This window comes from Falco cherrug, chromosome 14 (genome assembly GCF_023634085.1).
Source record: "Falco cherrug isolate bFalChe1 chromosome 14, bFalChe1.pri, whole genome shotgun sequence".
Lineage (NCBI taxonomy): Eukaryota > Metazoa > Chordata > Aves > Falconiformes > Falconidae > Falco > Falco cherrug.
In genome coordinates this window covers 17,965,181-17,984,904 of record NC_073710.1, presented here as the reverse complement: position 1 = coordinate 17,984,904, position 19,724 = coordinate 17,965,181, and the positions used below count along the sequence as shown (strand labels likewise).

At 38.6% G+C, this 19,724-nt stretch overlaps 1 protein-coding gene across 1 annotated transcript in view; it reads right to left on the bottom strand.

Annotated features, from left to right (window-relative positions):
- The window catches only part of PLCG2 (phospholipase C gamma 2), a 66,086-nt gene that overhangs the window by 39,762 nt on the left and 6,600 nt on the right, over positions 1-19,724 (bottom strand). Inside the window, exons 3-5 of the mRNA XM_055727002.1 lie at positions 4,315-4,455; positions 1,604-1,697; positions 56-103 (exon numbers count right to left, since the gene is read on the bottom strand). Coding sequence (XP_055582977.1) covers positions 56-103; positions 1,604-1,697; positions 4,315-4,455 — 283 coding nt within the window. The remainder of the gene's footprint in view (positions 1-55; positions 104-1,603; positions 1,698-4,314; positions 4,456-19,724) is intronic.

Sequence of the window (19,724 nt, the reverse complement as noted above, 5' to 3'; positions counted from 1 at the left end):
GAATCTGCAACAGAAGTTCGCTAAAACCAAACTGAACAAAGAGACAGCTTCTTACCTGTTTCTTCTAGTTTGATCAACAGAATAGATCTGCTTTCTCAGCCAGCTTGTGGAAAAGAGGGGGAAAAAAACCAAAAAACGTTTAATCTAAGAATTATAAAGAAAACACAACCAATTAAATATCAAAATCCATAGATGAAATTCAACAGAAATATTTAAAAGATACATCTCTTAATAATGCAAAAACATTTCCAGTGCAGCACCTAAAGACTCAGCCAGTTTTATAATTGTATTTGTAAATACATACTTTTCTGCTGCTTAATACTGCATTTTAAAGCCACATAAACAACACAGGAAGGGGAAGGGTGGGCAGGACAGAAAAGAACAAGCAAACAGAAGCTGTAAAAATGTAAGTGGATAAGGCAAGCCAAAATTTCAGCTAATCTAAACTAGAGTAACTCCATCAAGTCAACAACTTATGCCAGCTGAGGCTGCTGGCTCAAATCTATTAGACGCATAAAAATTAAAAACTAGGGCAGAGAAAGAGAGGTTCAGAGAATTTTAAAGACATTCCTCATTAGAGTGTATGCCAGTTTTAGGTGCACAGCAAAATAGTATCAGCAGCATTAATAGTAAATGTGTACACACACACAACTTTGATCTAAAGGATGAGCACAGCATGTCATTATTAAGTTTATCCTCAGTCTCTACAGGAATCACTCTGCTGCACAAACATAGCCTGGAATCCAGGAGCACTCTGTATAGGAGCTTGCTGCAATACCATACAATAGACAAGAATAATTTCTCCCCAAGTAGGTAAAGACAACATCCGTGTCAAAGCCACAGTTTTGTCAAGTAGCAAGCAATGACACAGTATGTCTTCACAGCAGGTAACAGCAGCGACCGCAAACAAAAATGTCAGCTATGATGAGAAGCAATCAGGTACAGAGGCAGCATCAAAAGCTAATCAACTAAACTGGCATTCTGAGTATCAGCAGTTTTGTGTGCAACATCCTCAGAAGCATTAAGCATGCAGTTGCACCATAATATGGCTGGCTGCTAAGAAGTAATGTTTATTTTCATAAACATTCAAAATAAACATTCAAAAAAATGTTTATTTTCAGCCTGGCTCTCTGAGTCAGTTGATCACATTGCCATACAATGCAATGGGTCCAATAAAAAGCAGAAACCACAAAAGCATGCATTGGAATTATTGGGACACAGGACACATGGACACCTACTAGAGCCACCCCGCTGTAACTACAAAAGACATACAAATTTTCCAGGAAGTCAACACACACTTGCAACAGACATTCTTGTGATCGCATTAAAAGAGTGTTGGTTTGTTTTGGTATACAGAACAGGGTAAATTGCAAGTCCGCATTAGTGGATGCAGCACAGTACAATACCAGAACAAGTATATAGCAAAACAGACATGGAGAATTTTCATATGAGCTTTCTGTATCACACACTAACTGGAGAGTAGTTGTTCATAAGGTAACTGGCAGGCACCACTTGTTGCACCTTCAAAAATTTCTTTCAGATTTTCCACTTTCAATTCAAAAACAAATGTTAAGTCTCACAAAGATAAAATATGTCTATATACCTCTCTGTGATTGCAGGTGTGGGAGCGCTCATGACCTCTTGATACAAGATATTCAAGCCACACAACCATTTATCGGCATCATCTTTAGAGTCAGCTGGAAAAAAAAATACTATGAGAAATATCAAAACAAAATCACCACAAAACCAAGACATAATTTGTGATGTTCAAATAAACCCTAGCATACAAAGCTGCCAATTAAACTTTCTCTTTGATAAATCTCATTGAATAGCTTCATGTTGCTAATAAGAAACTGCATGGATCTGGGGGTAGGAGGGTCAATTCTGAAAGTTCTGTGAAAAAATACCTCTTGTTCAAAGTCTGCTTATCAGGGCAGGCAAATTTCAACATCTCAGCAGAAAAAACATAGAACTACTGCTGACCTCCTGTAAGTAACACAATCAAATTCACTTTCTTATCTTCTATCTCCAAAGTGGCAAAAACCCAGGGACCTACATCTCAAGCAACTTGAAGCACATAAGCCAAGAACTCGTTATAGCATAAAACTAGCTCATTATATTCCAAGCAACTACAAGAAAACTGTGAAGTACTGGCTTTTGATGGACATAAGCACCTCCTTTCTCTCCGGATTAGACTTACGCAAGAGGAACAGAAAGGGAGCAATGTACAAAACTGGTGTAGCTCATATAGAACACATTTCAATAGAAGTTAAAAAAAGGTCTAAAATTCCGTACACGGCTTACACTAGAAGCCAGGTACATCTTCCTCCCAACATTAAAAACTGGTTTATCATTGTCTTGGTTTGTTTTAATTGTAGTTTGCCTTTCCATTTCCTAGACCAGCAGAGTCCTCCACATTATTTAACATGATCACATTTGCTAATGCTTCGACCAACAGAACCAAGATAATGAACTGCGTGCTGGGATAGGCTTCCTTCCCCAGGGAATACAATTAAGCTGAAACCAATTCTGTGGGCCTCGGATGAGATGCTATCATTACAGCCTTCAGTTGGGCAAAGTCCATTTGCTTTAGCATTCTGGTTCTGAAATTTCATGATGGCATTCTTCAGTTAAACTAGTCTTGAAAAATTATTTTCACACAGGAGCTGTAATCTCTGCAAATTCTTTTAACTGCCTTCAAAGCAAAACAGTTTCTCAAAAGGTGAAGATTACATTTTATTTAAACACACTTTCAAACAGTGCTTTATCCCCCAAGGATGGAGCTAAAACCCAGCCTCAGCTCCCTATGGAAATGTTTTTCAATTAGTTACAATTTCAGAAAGAACATCCACTACCACTGCCAACCAATTATTCTCCCAAGACAATTCTGCCCTTTATGACAGCTACCGTTCCCTTTAAGTAACAATTATTTTATATTGTTTTAAGAAACCACGACCAAGCACTTTAACAAGGAAAAGGATTTCCCCCTTAATTGAAAGTTGTATAATGTTTTTCTGCAGTTCGGCATTACAGCAATATCTCAATGCACTGAGTGTTTTCCAAGTATTGGCAGAACACTGGCTTTGAGAACTGCCATGGAAGAGGGATGGGGGGTGGTTAATGGAAATCAAACTGAAGTACCTGGCACAGCTGCATTTAAGCACAGCTCCTTACTCAAAGTTTTCACAGGCTTCAGCCAACAATGGTAAAACTTTAAATTTGAAGTTAAAAGCGTATAATAATGGATTAGTCACAAGCAGTCTTTAATTTCCAGTGCATCAGACTGCAAAAAAACTTGTCTTCTAGTACTGCAATCTATTAGCAATTAATTCCATTTTTAAAAAAGGTACTGTTAGCACTAAAACAATTACAAACCACTCCTTTTTTTCTCCCTTTAAGATTCTGCAATGAATTTAATGATTTAAATGAACAAGTGTGTTCCTGCACAGGACAGACAAAACTACCACTCCAAATAAGTCATCTGTATGACTCTAAACCAAGGATCCATCACAAACATTTTAGAAAAGAAATCTCTTTGTAAGCTCCACTACTTAGAAACTGTATTCGGACTGCACTGTAAGAATTTATATCCCTTTTCATTTCAAAGTCTTTGGGTTTGCTACCCTGGATAGCCTCACCTGAAATAAGTGCTGCAACCCTTTCAACAGATACAGGATACAACTTCCCTCTGTTTCACATGGATCTCTTAATTTTCAGTTATCATCTTCCAATACTATTTATGGTGCCCTAGTACTTCTTTAGAAGAGGTTTAGTATTATCAGGTGACATGCACACACGTAACCTCAAACTAGAACTTCATTTTTCCAAATTGGCATTTTCCAGTTGCTAGCAGGTGATAGGAAAGTTTCTGTCATGTATCTGTAGTCTAACTCTTTATGGCTATCGTTTCCAGAACAATTTTGTCCAGACTAAAAATTCAAGGGCAATATTCTGGCCACACTGAAGACAACAGCCAATCCTTTACTGACTTTAAAGAGGACAATGTCACCTCTGCTCTTCAGCACCGAAGACCTTACTAGAGAGATTTAACCAGCAAAAGGCTACCTTACTAGAAATGATTGAGCAAATCAGAAACTACGCTCAAAATGACACGCTATCTGAAGGCAAAACATTACAAATGCAGCAGCAGTTCACAGACATGAAGGGCCAAGTAAAAGGTCTATCTCCAGATTTTAAACAGCTGGTGCGCTTACTCTGAACTGCAGAAGTCAAAACCACAGTATTCTTTGCATTACTGTTCCATCAATGTATTTGATTTGTTCAATCAGTAGGTTTAAAAGAAGAAAAATGTACCTGCTAAGCTTAAGGTGTTGAGGACAAACTGGGTACCATAAAAAATAGTAAAGCAGTGTTCTTCTCTTTGCTTTGCTTTGCAACGCTCAAAGTCCTTCGAATTCTTTCCTGGGCGAATTTCTTTTATTTCCATCAGATCCACTGAAAGGAAACAACATTCAGTCAGTATAACTGCATTTACATTCCAGCAGAGCCATAAACAATAAGATGAACATCTCAAAGCATGCATACATATATAAAACATAAATACACACACATATATAAACTTAAAGATCTTTATTGGGCAAGAAAAACAAATTGCACCAGCTTGCAATCCATGAATCCACAACTAAATATATTACTAACAGACAACAGCAGAGAAAGACCAAAAGAAGAAGAAAAATAACCTGTTGTGTTTTTATCATTTCACTATCATTGATTATCCATGAACAGAGTGTATACATGGGCCTTTTGCGTTACAGAAGACGTAATTTCACAAATGGCATTTACTCTTAAACAAGAAATTTCCAATTGCCGTGGCAACTGTTCAGAGACAAAAAAGAAAAGATACAACTTTTAACTTACCCATCTAAAAATTACACATCAAATCTTAGATAGTCAGCTAACCTTGTCAGCTACTATAGTCACTGGCACTTGTAAGAAAAATATTTAAAGTAGGAATATAAAGTGAAAAGCCAGCCTAATAATGAAAATGTTTGTGAGTTTTCTCCTGGTCAACTCCAAAGAGATCTCTGTCATTTAACATAACTTATTGTATCACTTTCGACTTCCTGCTTTCTACAGAACACAGGTACATACTAAAGCTCAGCAGAGTAGGAACACTGCACAAGCACACATTTTCAAGTCAACTCCCTTTTTTTAATCAAACCATTGCTACATGGCCTGCATAACAGTAGTGAGACAGCACTGAAATAGAAATATGTGCACTCTCAAGATAAGATACTTATTAGAAAACTGAGGAAGTGGTTTTGTTCTGCTTGTGGACCAGACAAATAAACAGTTCTTCCCACTTCTGGACAGTCTTGACTTACAAGCTACAGAATGAAGAGTGAAGAAAAACATTTCAAGGCTGTTCTTGAAATGTGTTTATCAGACTTAGCAAGATCCAAGGAAAAAGCTGAAGGTTTCTGTCCATGCATTTAAGAACACTGCAATATAAAACCCCCATTTTAAGTGAACACTTCATATGTAACAGAACACAGTAACATAATGAAAAAGCAATGCTGCTGCCAACAGACAGAGAGCTGAACACTGGTTAAACCTTCAGCCTGTGTAGAACTAGGTATCTATGACGCCAACTCGGAAAGGAGGGAGAGACAAACAAGGAAGTTCATCAATGAATTCCTGATAATGGAACACTAATTCATCTTGGAATTTCTTATTCTCTGCAAAGTATCCCAGGCCAAACTTATCAAGCAGACATTGCTTTGTCCCAGACATCAAACAACTTACCTTGGCAAAATAGGACCTTAAAGTTAACTAGAACTAACTGTAGGACACAAGCAACTTAAAATATTTTTTCCAAGTGTAATTATATTCAAGACAGGGTTTTAATGTCTCAACCTCTATGTCTCAGCCACCGTCTCAAACCATGAAAAAACCTCCTACAATCCATGTGTCTTATTGGCCAAGGCCCCTAAATTTAGATGCAGATTTCTAAAATAAATTAGTGACATGACCATAAATGACCAGCAACCAAAAGCTCCCTACTGTTGACTCTGATCCCCTTTACCATCCAGAGTCTCACCTAGATCCCTAGCGGTGTAGCCAAATATCCATCCCAAAATGCCACCATCTGAAAAATACGATCCAACCCCACCAATTCACGTTAATATCAGCAGAGAAGAATCAGGATGCAGAGATAGAAAGTACCCAAATAAAGTGGGAAGGAGGTTGCATGGCTGCAATAAACAGCATGGGACTGCACCATGCTGGCTCATTCTAATCATGGACAAGAGCAACCCCAGTAACCCCTTTTGTTTTCCCTTCACCCAACAAATCCCTGCTGAAAAACACAGTTATAACTTCAAAATGAAGCACACCTTTCATTTCAGACTCCTATAAGTCCACACATGTGAACACCGCACCACAAAGACCCATGCAAAATATAAGCTATAAGCAGCGATAAAACAGATTTCACAACCTGCACTGCTGTTATTTCAAGTGGCTCTTACCTCATACTGACCTCTGAAACAAAAACACAAACTTACTCAATGTCTCACTACAGTTCTTTTCCTTGCGTTACAACTTTTCAACCCTACCATCCCATTCTACTGTATGAACGTATGAGCATATACATACAGCCACAAGGATTTTTGTATGCACAGGTTCCACACTGTTATAACCATACTATTGTTTCTCCAACTGGTCTTTGAAAAAGAGATTAGTATACCCTAGTTGCTAAAAATTCACTGAACAGAGGAACGATTCAGGAAGAGAACACATTTTGGAAAAAAATAAAAAAAGACAAAAAAAGAGAGAGAGAAAATATTTATATAAAACCCCTCAATTTCACAATTTACATTCCTATACTTCTGAGGCAACATATTATATATCCTACAAAATTCTGGCAAGATATCATTACATTTACTTAAATAACTTATGAAGCAGATGTACAAAACACAAGTTTTATTAAACATTCTTTAGACTTTTACAAAAAGATATAATACATGTCATGGTTTCAGAAAATGAATAGAAATTACCTGCATATATTTTAATGACCATTATATACCGTAATTATGATGTATTACTCTGTATTTTTGAAAGAAAAGCCAAGGCAGAAAATCAGAGGTTGGGAAAGAGAGATATGCACAGCAAGCATAAATTTTGGTCTTACACTAAGCTCTGCTACCTCCCCAGGCGGTCTGGAGTCACCTGGCACCCTCCACACAATGCCCCCTAAGTCCAGGATGGATGATCCCAACTGAACTGAGAAAGGAACAGGCCAGGAAAAACTGCAACATGTTTCAGACTCAAATCAGTAGATTAACCGTACCAATTTAGCTGTTACACAGTTAACTTTTTATAGCACAATCTGTCACTGAACAATTAAAATGTAACTTTATGCCTGTACCAGAACTACCAGCACAGCACCTAGAACACTCTTTTATCTTCCTAGTGCCTTTAAGTACTAGAGCCTTCCTTCTTCCTAATCCCATGTCCAAACTGCAGAGCTGTATCCTCACCTGGCTTCACGTTCCTGGGACCTGATACACCTGAAAAAAGCACAGACCTGGACATATGCAGCTTGCAGGGTCAGATCAGGTCCAACATGCTTGCAGGTGTGATTCCCATAAAATAGTGCAAGATTCATTCATTTCCCAGGGAAATATAAATCAAAGTATGCCCTGTAGAGATGTTGACTCACACCCAGCAAGACAATAAGGACATTCCCAATGTATTCAGTCCCCAGTTTAGAAGTCTAGTGCCACTCTGAAACCCCTACAGTACTAGTTTACATTTCATTCATTCTCTTACGTGGTTATTTCTACAGGTTAAAAGGGACTCCTTGGCAGCCTCATCAGTCAGCTATTGATTCTGACAACTCCCTCAAGCAGCTCTTTAACAAGACTGGACTCCAAGGCACGTTCAATTACCATCCTGTCTCAGGCTCTGATCTGGGCATGCAGTATTTGTGGCAGTTCAGAGCCTGAAGCTGCTCAACTTCAGCTCCTGCTGTTGTGTGTTGTTCAGCAAATCAGTTAATTCAATGGATCATTACACTACTACATAGCTACTTTCCAAAGACTGCACAGATTAATTGCTCAGTGCCTTCCTGAGCGTCTGCTAGAGCTCTTTACTGCCATAAACTTAACAATAAACTTTTGATCCTTGACACCTCCACCGATCTCTATTCAAATGACCTGGCAGTAGTGATCACATTTAGTCACACACTTATAAACTATGAATTGCTGTGACCTGTCCTTCAGTTACACTTAGAGGCAGACAGTAAAACAAAACTTGGATTCTACTACAGCAGGTGCCATGCAAGCTCAGCAGAAGACAAGACATAAGGTAAGCACAGGGAAAAAATGATGTGAACAGGAGAACTGGGGGGGGGGCACGAATGATAGGGGATGACTGTGATCAAAAAAAAAACCAAAACCCACGCAACACCACTGTGCTCCTCATTCCAGAAGTGAGCAAACCAGCACTGGTATTCAAAGGGGTAAGTTCTGTCTCTGTCCACCCCTGTGCTCAAGCAACACCCACCTGTGGTTGGGAGCACAACCACTCAACACCCAGACAGGCAGTTGGGTGAGGGAACGGCCCCTGCTTAAAACCAGCCAACACTAACAGCAGAACACCTTACGTTAGCTGGAGGCACTCAAGTTTACCATAGGAAGCCGTGTTTGCATAGATCAGCTTTGGTCAAGTCACATAATTTTAGGCTGGAAAGTCATGCAGATTGTATATACATGGGGTAAGTCAAAAAATCTTAGAGGCTGTCAAACTAGCAAGGTATCCTTGACTTAATAAACAGTATAAGCTGAGTTCCACTGAGACTGGCATAATGGACTACAGGGTCTTGTGTGATCAGGCTCCTGACTCAAAAGTCCAAAGTCCCCACGAGTCTTTCAGTGTCTGTGGCCACAAACAATGCTTGGATCAGACCTCAGAGTTATGTGCTTAATGAAGGACAAGAAAAAGCCTACAGAGAGATTCAAAGGAGGCTTACAGAGTCAGAAATCAGGCCATGAACATTATTTATTCAGCAGATATTTTCAGTAATTTTCAAGAAGGCTAAAGGGAAACTATTGGCAATCTTTTGGAGAGGAAAATAAGAGACACTGATCACCTAAGTGCTGTGGACTGAGACACGGGGTGGGCATTCTCTAGATGAATATATTCACATTTTCATTTGTATGTACATATAGCAACATTCTGCACTTCAGAGTTTTCAGAATCCGTAATTTTTTTGAGCAATTTGCATAACAAAATATTCCAAAGAGGGTTTCATCTCAGGAAGGCAGAAACTGCCCCCTGCAACATGAGCTATGTGCAAATGAGCACCCAGCGAGTGAAGAAAGCCTTTAGTATCTTTTTGCAAATGTACTCCAGGGTGGTTAGTGAGGACAATGGCTTTGTTCACACTTCTGGAGAATTAAAAATTAACTACACAAGGTGTGTCTTAACAGCTTGTTTTATTCAGAGCAGCAATGAAACACAGTTCTCATGCAACTCTAAAGGGAACAAGGTGAGGCTTCTCTCAGAGGAGAAAGTCACATGAAAGCAAAAATCTCCTGCCGCGTGACAGTACAGATCGGGCATGGAAAGTAATTCAGCTCACAGAAACAGTGAAATTTAGCGAGAAATTCAGTTGCCCCAGGAAGTCATCACAGGTAAGCCACAAAATTATCTGAAAACACGGTTACAAGGATGGAACATGAGAAATAGTGTGCTGCATCTTGAGAAAGCACACATGACTAGCTTTCCAAGGGGTCCTCTGGGGATTTAGCTGTGTGACTGACATAAGGCTTAGAGAAGCGCACCTTTTAAACCCACAGGTTTTTAAGTAATCAGGTCACACAGAGCTGCCATGTACAGTAACAACAAAATACCATTAAATTAATAACTTCTCACTGGACTGCTCAGCAGAGTAACAACATATTACAGCCCTTCCCAGTTTGCACTCTGAATTCAAGGGGCCCATACATCTCAAATGGCTGTTGGCTTCATACTAAAAATTAAAAGGCACCTTCACCAAATGAGATGAGAATATCCTAACTTTTACATATGTGCCCATAAAAGTTTACATTCTACTCCATGCAACAAAACAAACCAGAAATGTTGCCATGTAAAACTTCGAGGAAAGTGTACCATAGTACCTACATCTCGCTCTCACTTTGAACACAATCACATTGGGGTGCTCAGGTCTATGAAGTTAATTCCATCCCCATTTGCTGGCTGCCCACGACAGGAAGTCTGGTCATTGTAAGTTAGCATTAAGCATTGCTTAACTGAGCTGCTAAAGGGAAGAAATTATTTGAAAACAGCTAAAAGCTACACATGTTCATTTTTTCATTTGACCACAGAAACCAAGCTCTAAATACTCAGCTGAAGACGCACACAAAGATCCCCTGGGGGGATGGATTGCTGAAGCACAGCAACTTCGAAACAGAAAAAAGGTGAATTTTAATGCTCCTTTGAAAAGATACTCCATAAAGTGCAAGATGTAGATTCATTTTTGCAATGACATACAGCTTTTGAAAAGTATTCAGAATACAGAAAGAAAATTACAGAATATGAACTTGAGGTTTTCAATATGAGTTAAGTTTATTAGTTTATTGCTTTATGTCTGAAACAGTAAGGAAATTCAGACAGAAGAAATTCTGTTAGCAAAAAAAAAACCCCTCACTCCTACAAATTAGCAAGGTCAAGTCTAACACTGAAGCCAATGGAAGCCCTCATTTCACATTCCTCAGCAGAATACGTAGATACCATCACTTCTCCCAGAAAGGTACAGATGCTGTAAATGTTTACACCATCTTCTCCAAGGGGAAAAAAAAAAAAAAAAAAAAAAAAGGTTTCCACCAGACAGGAAGTTCATGTAAGCATTAACAATTCTACTGATTAAATGACTGAGCTATTTAACCTATGGGGAAAAAAAACCCAACATCTATGTTTAAGAATATAAGCCACTTGCATAAATACCCTCTTAGGTGTTAGTTTTTTGTAAGTTTCTCCAATGTATCTGACAGCCAAAAGCATGCACAGAACTAAAAATTGCTCCCTTCAGCAGGTCATTTTAGCAAAGATTTTAAAAGCAAAATTAGCAAATTTTAATTCCAGGGAAAACACACTGCAGGATAAAATTAATAAAATACAACAATAAAGATTAAGAAAGCCACAGCCCTTGTTAGCTAGACTAGCCCCACCTGTACCTAAGTATGTACGTAAGATTGCCATTACATTAAAATATACATCCCTGCATTTCACCTCTCCCCGTAAACTGTATGTGGCCTGATCTGGTCCTGTTATCTACATGACTATATTACAGATGCACTGCTTCTCCAATGAGCTTTGATCATTAAATAGCCAGGTGCAACATTTTGCAGAAACTAGTGATTTCTGCTTGGCAATGTAACAATCTGAAAACACAAACACAGTGTAATCTTGCAGTTGAGAAAAAACACAGCAGTTCCCACAGGTTCTAGTTTTATATATAATGTAAATTTACTAATTTAGCTACTTGCTTCCATCCACTCCCTTTCTTAATATATATGTGAAAGATGAAAGTTCAATTTGGTTTTATGTTTTTTTAAAAAAAAAAATCAGGGTTTTTTATTTGTCCAAAAGAGAAGAAATTCTGTAAAATCTCTTTTCAGCAGGAAGAAAATCTCAAGTAAACTTAATCTTTGATAATTCTTTTTTATACGTTAGACGAAAGATCAGTAACAATAAATGAACTTGATATGGCAAATGTATTTTAAAAGTAGGCTACGGTCATTTTGTTCTAAAAACTCTGGAAAATCATTACAGGAAAAAAAAAAAACCACAGGAGAACAGAGAATGTGAATTTAGCAGTCCAACTCAATCCTAAAATAAAATGTTACACATTTCAATTAAAAATGGAAAAAGGTGTAAGATGGTTCTACTGCATTAATAAAGGTCTAACTGAAGACAAAAGAAATTGTCACTATGTGTTATACTGGGGCATATCATTAGCACCAGAAGTCTCAATTTAAGCCGTCTTTATTCCTCTGCTTCGTAATTTTGCAGTTAACTTCGTTGACAAGAGGTTCCCAAACACAGGTATTTCATTCTCTGAGAAACAGAAAGTTTTCAAAATAAATTAATATTAATACATTATACCCTTTTCTCTTTCAACCTTACCTATACTCTAACCTCTTGGTCTACATACAGAAAGAGTATTTTAACAGCTGATATACGACCTTTTTCTAAACATGGCCCTCCAGCGATTTAAACCTACTTCTTGTTATGTGCTTGCATAACTAAATGATCGCTAGACATTTTTCTCTTCAGTATTTTGCAATAAATCCAAGAAGATCAAAAAAAGATAGGTGATCTTTCTTTTACAAGGATTAAGAGATTAAAATATGGTTTATATCATTTTACCAAAGCAAGTCACCTCTTCACATTAAAAAAAAAATCCTAGGTAATCAAAAAAACAGAAATCTTACATCCTCAACAGAATCTTCCTTGAAACGTGCAAACTTATGTTACAGAGAAACACATACTTGTACATTCAAGGAAGGCACCACAGATTGCTTGGAGCATAAATTCTCTTAACTGTGATTCGTCACTTAACACAAGGATTCACGGAATAGTATGCAGAAACTCACATATTTTCCAGTGACTAATCGAACTCTAGTCGCCACAAACTTTCCCTTAATAATTGTCCTTAAAGCACTTCGCATCTGACAAAGAATGAAATATCCATTATGGATCAGCTTCCTGGACATTTACACCTTGCATATACTGGCTCTACAAACTTCAATACCATAATCTCTTTGGGCCCTAATTTATTCACATGCATATAAATGTGTATACCACAATATGAGGAAATTTAGGAGCCTTATTTGGTAGTACTGAAATGCACCCTCAGTCAGCAAACCCCAGGTGATGGGGGTACTGACAAGCACTTCTCAGTCTTCGCTGCCCCTTCCTTACCCTCTGCCTTTCACTGCAGTACTCCAGTAGTTCCCTCCACCACTATCTCAGCTATGACAGTATACTTGTCTGTGGGCCACTTGGTATCCTAGTGAAGAAACAGCACGGCAGAGTAGCCGATGTGGAGGAAGGAGTGACCCCGGGATACAACACACACCCATAGTGGATCCAACCTGTGACAGTTTGGAGAGGGGAGAAACAGCACGGGGCAGGGGAGCGGGGCGGGGGGGTGACCCAAGGGCCAGCGTGCAGAGCCATACACAGTTGTAAAGGGTAAACATACAATAAATACACACAGCAGATCCATAAGGAAGAGACACGCTAAGCAACACACTGCGATAAATCATGCTGGTAAGTCACAGCTCCACAGTCATGTATCTAGTATGCATAAGTTAATTTCTACAAGAAAAGTGTCCATTAAGAATTAAAAAAGCAATCAATCACCTCTGTACAAGGAGACTGGAGCTTCCTTCTCTCATGTGTTGGTAAAGCTAAAGTTACTTTAGCTCTACCATAGTTTCCAAGATCTGTAGTTCTTAAGTTGCAAACTCATGAACTTAAAATTGTCAATAAAACCTATAGGTAAATGATCCACAGTCAAGTCATACTGGGTCCTGCTTGCACTAGGGTTATCACTCGAAGAAAAACACATTCCCCACACCACACATTGTCCCCTGCTACATAATCAAAGTTGCCAAATGCCTTCCCCAGCACCAGGCAGCTTCTAAGTCAGCGGTGCTACAGCAAGGAAAAGAGGGGGAAGACTGTGGTCCACCCTGAACTCCTAACAGATTTGTTTATTTTTCCTGGCAATGGTATCTGATACCAGATGCAGATCTAGTGCTGTGGGTTTTAGACTCATGGCCCTGCAAAAAATGGTCCTTTATTTCTGTGCTGTCTTTTACACTCAAAATTCTTCTCAAAGTTCAAATTATATTTTTACATTTACAATGCTTTGCAACAGAACTCCTATACTTAAACCAACTGTATAGATGAAATAACCAAAGTACAAAAAAAAAAAAATAATAATGCTGCCTCGGAGTTAGGAAGCTGGTGTTATTATGCTTTTTATATACACAATGGCCAGAGCAAGAGACTCCAGCAGATAGTAATTCAGAGCAGGAACTAAACTTTGCTCTGGAGGAGCCTTTCATTCTCTCAACTGACTATCTGGGCAAGACTAGCCTTTTAAGTTACCAGCTTAATACTAGGCTGTGAAAATATTCCCTCAAACTTATTTCACACACAGACAGAAGTACCATTCCTGTTCATAACCCCCAGCCCCCAAGACACTAGGTATTCTGCATCAGAGTCACTAACCTTTCAGTGGGGCAGTACTATTGCAACACTCACCAAAACTTACTTCTTATCCAAGAAACAGCAAACTTCTCCTATTGTAATCAATGACACAGGGTCCGCTGAAACCAGAATTAGTGTGCACACCAAGAAATATAAATAGAGGGGAAAAAACCCCAACCAACACAATGGCTTCAAAGCATGGGTGGTCTGATGAAGTATTAATATGCCACTGCAACATACAAAGCACAAGGGCAAGGGCAAAACAAACAAAACCCACACAACTCCTCAAGGGAAAAACATCTGTCATCAGAAGTTGAACCAATCTTTTGGCACTTATGACCTAGGTAACTTAGGATCAAAAGCACTGAGATTCCAAACCCCGCAAGCAGTCCCATAGCCCACCTAGCAAAATTTAGGTTATCTTTTAACAGTTTAAAATTAGGACAATGCAGAATACAAAGAAATGCCATTAATAACTGAGAGGCAGAAGAAAAAGCTCCGACATTTTGTAGCCAGTGTCTAGAAGTATTTCCCTCAGATGATCTTAGAGCTATTAGGGCATCTAAAATGTCTCTGTATATAGAACAATAGCCAGATGACTAAAAGAAGTCCAAGCATGGGTGAACACAGTTACATCTAGCTGAGACCTGCTTCCTTTAGCTATTTGCATAGCTCTCTGCAGGCCCACATACGGAAGCACATGTTGCTGGCATTCGTTTTAATATACTAATGATACCCTGTATGCTAAACATCCACGATAAAAACATTTCTCAAAGGTTCATTGCTCCCTTTATCCATTTCAGTCTTGACAACAGGTTGTACTGGCCCCAGCTGATGCAGGAAAGGCATACATAAGGAACTCTAAAGTCTTAGCTGTTGACTAAAAGAGCAGCAGCACTAAAAACCTTCCTGGCTTCCACTAAATCTGAAAAACGCTCCAGGATGGGCAGGCCTCTTTCCACAGCTAATCTTTCCTCTTTCATCCAAAAGGAAACTTGAAGTTCCCACAAAATGGAAGATATGGTCAAATATTATTTAACATTTCTTGAAATCTGCTCATTTACCAGTCTCTCCTAACTTTACAGGCTAAAATGAAAGGAAAGATACCCCACAGTCACTTAACTTTATCTTTCTTTGGGCCTACAAAGTATTACATTTAAAAACAGAATCACAGTAAACCCAAGAACCACAGATTGTACGAAAGGATGACAGTTTCCTTACAAACAGCAAAATCTACTGTTTTCACCAAGTCTGATTTCTTTGGACGAACTCAACAGCTCACTTGACCTCATGAAAATTGAAATATCACCCAAGAACTAACTTGACTTGAACAACTCTTGACTGCACAGTTCTAAAAGAAAGAAAGTGTTCATGCACAGGTTACCAACACTGGTAAGACAACTCAGGAAGGGTGTGAGGAGACACTGATGTGTTGCTCCTTCCCCCTTCTTGCAGGTGGGCAGAGAGGACTAGCCTTTTTAGAAGAGCTGGTACGCAATGCTCCCTTCCTAATTTGTAAAGCTAGAACTTACCAGAAGCTAAAATAAAACGCTCTATCTGAAGAATTAAGAAATCATGTAGCACCGTTCTCAGCACTGCAATAACTCCCAAGGTAACAAAAAAAGTGACCAAAAACCTCAGCTGCTCTATTAAAAGTGAGGGGACTTAATCAGCTTAACATTTGGCCTTTTGTTCTACTGTTCAAATAACTTATCGTTCCCTTAAGGACACAAACAACCTATATTCTTTCATCTAGAGGAAAATACAGAGGTTTCTCCCCAGTCCATTTCTGTTAGAAAACTCCTTTTGTATACAGCGAGTCAAGTCCTTCAGAAGGTCAATAAAAAACCTCCAGTATTTAGACATTGTGTGGTCTGAGCTGCATAACTAAGACAGAGACTGTTTAAATCAGATTTTCTAGCCTTTGTATACCCTCACCTCTTACCACACCAAAGGCCTCGGTCTAGAAAGGGTTTTGTGAGGAGAGGTATCTCCATTTTACTTACTCATCCAGGGAAACACACCTGCACTGAGCAGGAAACAGCCATAATTTTAGCAGCTCTTTTTGCTCTGCTCTAAACAGAAATGCTGACGGTTTTTTTTTACAAAAGGGATCTTTCCAAGAATAATGCAATTTAAAATACACAGTACTGCCACATTCAGGGCCATGGGGTCATCTAAACATCTATATCAGTATAGCTAATCCTACATCTCCCTTGCATGGGTCAGTTTATTCCAGAATAAGGGTAGCTGTCTTTTTGTTGTCATGAGATTTAACTTAAATCACTTCCAAAATACTAGTAACCAAACTTGAAAAAGGCCCTTGTAATAATTATAAACAACTCTGGCTTAGAAGAATTTGAACATCCTTCACACATTTACAGTTCACCTGCAAGAAAATCAGCACTATAGTTACCATCACCACAGAGGGCAGTTAGAGAAAAAGCTTTTTTTTTTTCTCTCTTCTTAATTTCCAACAGAAGAATATTAAAATAAAGTATAAAAGTTGGCCTCCATTTTCTCTATCTATTAGCAGCCTATTTTTGTATCCCAACACTTAAGAACTCTCCTCACTATCTGCTTTAGAAACACAAACACCACAGCAGTTGCAAACATTCAGTTTTCTGCCTTCTGTTAAAGAGCAGTTGCCAAACCTGAGTTAAAATTGTGCACACACAACAGGAAGCCATTAACTTTTCTACTCGTACTGAATATTAATTCTTACTGGACTGTAGCACATGCAAATAGCAATCATTAAGATCACATCATGAATATTATTTCTTGTACAGCACAAGCATATTAAACAATATAATACTTAAGATGACAGTTCTATGCCCTCAGCCACTTAAAAAAAAAAAAACCCAAACTTTTTTTATTTTTCACGAAGTCAACACAATCCACCAGTGAATACTTGGGGTCATTCGTATATACAAGTCATAACAACTTTTCTCCTACCACAAAGTTAGTATTATCTCCTCAGTATAGCTCCAGAGAGATAAAAGTTTTAATTCCCATTATCAGTATTCAAGAAGTCTATCCATTTAATTATCAAATATGAAAGCTACAAATCCATAAATTTTTCCACTTTCCAAGAAAAAAAAAAAAAGCAAGCCTGAGTCTCAGTCAAAAGAAGCAATAGCAACATTTAAATAACTAACTAAATAAAGTATCTCCTTCCTCTTCAGCAAAAACACTGTCAGCAAGTTAGAGCTGCAGCGACTTCCATTTCAAGAAGATCAGATAGAGCTCATGGTAAATTGTAACAACAGTTTGTACCATATTCTGAAAAAATGCCTGCAAAGTAAGTCTTGTTTTGGGCAGATGTGTTGCTTTTTAAGACAACAAAACAGTATTTTGCATATATATGCTTTAGAGTATGACATATTCTCAGACCTAAAGTTTCCATCGTTATGAAGGCCACTTAAATGTTGCTCAATTTTTTTTAAAAAACTGCTACAGTACTATAGTTTTGGGGAAGAGAAATGGATGGTCTTTGTGCAAGTCACAGGTCTGTAGCTATATCCCCCGTTCCAGTCATGACTGCCTGTGTAACTGCAAGCAAGTCATTACCCTGCTGGATTATCCAGGTGTAGAAGTCAAATTACAATATTTAAAAGAAGTGTTAAAATCTAGGCATAGAGCAAACAATTATCAGGACATACTACCACAAACACACACCACCCCCAGGAAGCTTTGATAAAAGATTACAGGTCAAGCACTGAAAAAGTTGACCCCAAAATCTGGAACACACAGATCGTACAGCTTTAAATTCAGCCCCTACGAGAAAGTCTTCAGCTACAAGACCACATATTGTTTTTGCCAGAGGACTCTTTAATACCTCATTCACCCACTGAGTGGTAATTTTCTGGGTTTTTTTAATCTTATTGCTCTGTGCATAACCCCAGGCTTTATTTGCTAAGCATACTCAAGCCATGCTGTCACAACTGAATTACTCATCTCATGACTTTTTTTTTTTTTTTGGCACACCTCACTTCGGGATCTAAGCATATGAGAGCCAGTAATGTACTTGCATTCATGCATGTCATTATAGGAAGCAATAATTACCCTCATTTTCCACACGAGAAAATGGGGCACTGCAAGATTATGATCCAGGGTACCTGTTAATTAGGTTGTCCAGACCTGTCTGCTTTTACCCAGAACACTGCCTATGACCATATTTTCACCACCAACGATAACAACATTCTCCAGACAACCAGTCTTTCATTCCATTACATTACATTTCCAGTTGCAGGTTCCTGTCTCATTCCTTGTGCAGACTGGATCAATGGAAACAGTAACAAACAGAGGTAATACTTGTAAGTAAGGAGCATGAACAGAAGCTGCACAGACAATCCAAAAATCATACTTCTCAGTGCTTGTCTCTGCAACCTTACAGATCAATGCATTTTTAACGTGCTGTGTATTTACCAAAAGAAAACCCAAAACCCAACACCCTTCTAAAAATCCACAATTCGAACAAACCCCATTCTTCTCCCTCCTGGTTTCTCTCACGTTAGTGTGTACTCACATCCAGGGCAAACACCAGGAGCATGGCCCTGTCTGTTGCACTAGTAGAGTAAGTAACTGATGCCAGTCACAGTTGCTCTATGCATAGGGTAGCACTGAAACAGTACCAGGTAGTTTTTTTTTACCACTGGACTTCACGTACGTGTAGTCAAGCTCACTAAACAGTAAGACGCTATAGGGAGAAACACCTGCTTTATTCTCCATATCTGTGTCTTCCCCCACCACTCCCTAATTATGCCTCAGTCTTTCTTCCATTCATAAACTCCTTTTCTTCTCTCAGGCCTTAATTAACTTGTTTCTCACTGAAATCCCTGCCTCTGCCCAGTAAGTTAGATTCTTGCCTCTGTAGTTTCTCCATTCCGTATTTATTCTCTCATGCCAACAAAGCTCAACCTTCCCAGCTCTCCAACTCCAAACTGCAATTTCTTACCACGATTTCTTTTCCCAAATAGCCCCAGTTCCCCAACTACAAGCTTCTCCTGTTAGCCAAGGCTGACCAACAAATGATTCTGGCAATTCAGGCAAACAATTAAATTCCTATATTGTGGACAAACATCATTTAGCATTTACAAAGTAAAATCTTGCCAGTAATAAATAAAAAACAGTTACCACTTAGTCATATGCAAACACTGTAATGACATTATACTAATAGGAGCTGTAGAAATCCCAGAAAGCACAGGCTGAGCTTGCTTGACATCAGCCGTGTTCAGAAAGAACTGAAGATTAGCCTCACTTTATTCTTCTACCATATCTTTTGCAGCCCTGTGTGGCTTTACACTCCCCTTCTATTTCCTGACCTTGTTATAAATAGTGGGTTTAGTCAGTTCAGATACCAACTAAATAGACAGTATCGAGAAAGGACCTTGAAACAGTTTCTTGTATCTCACAGCTTCATCCTCCTAAATCATTGGTACTTTGCAATAATGACCCTAAATAATTATTTCTGTCCT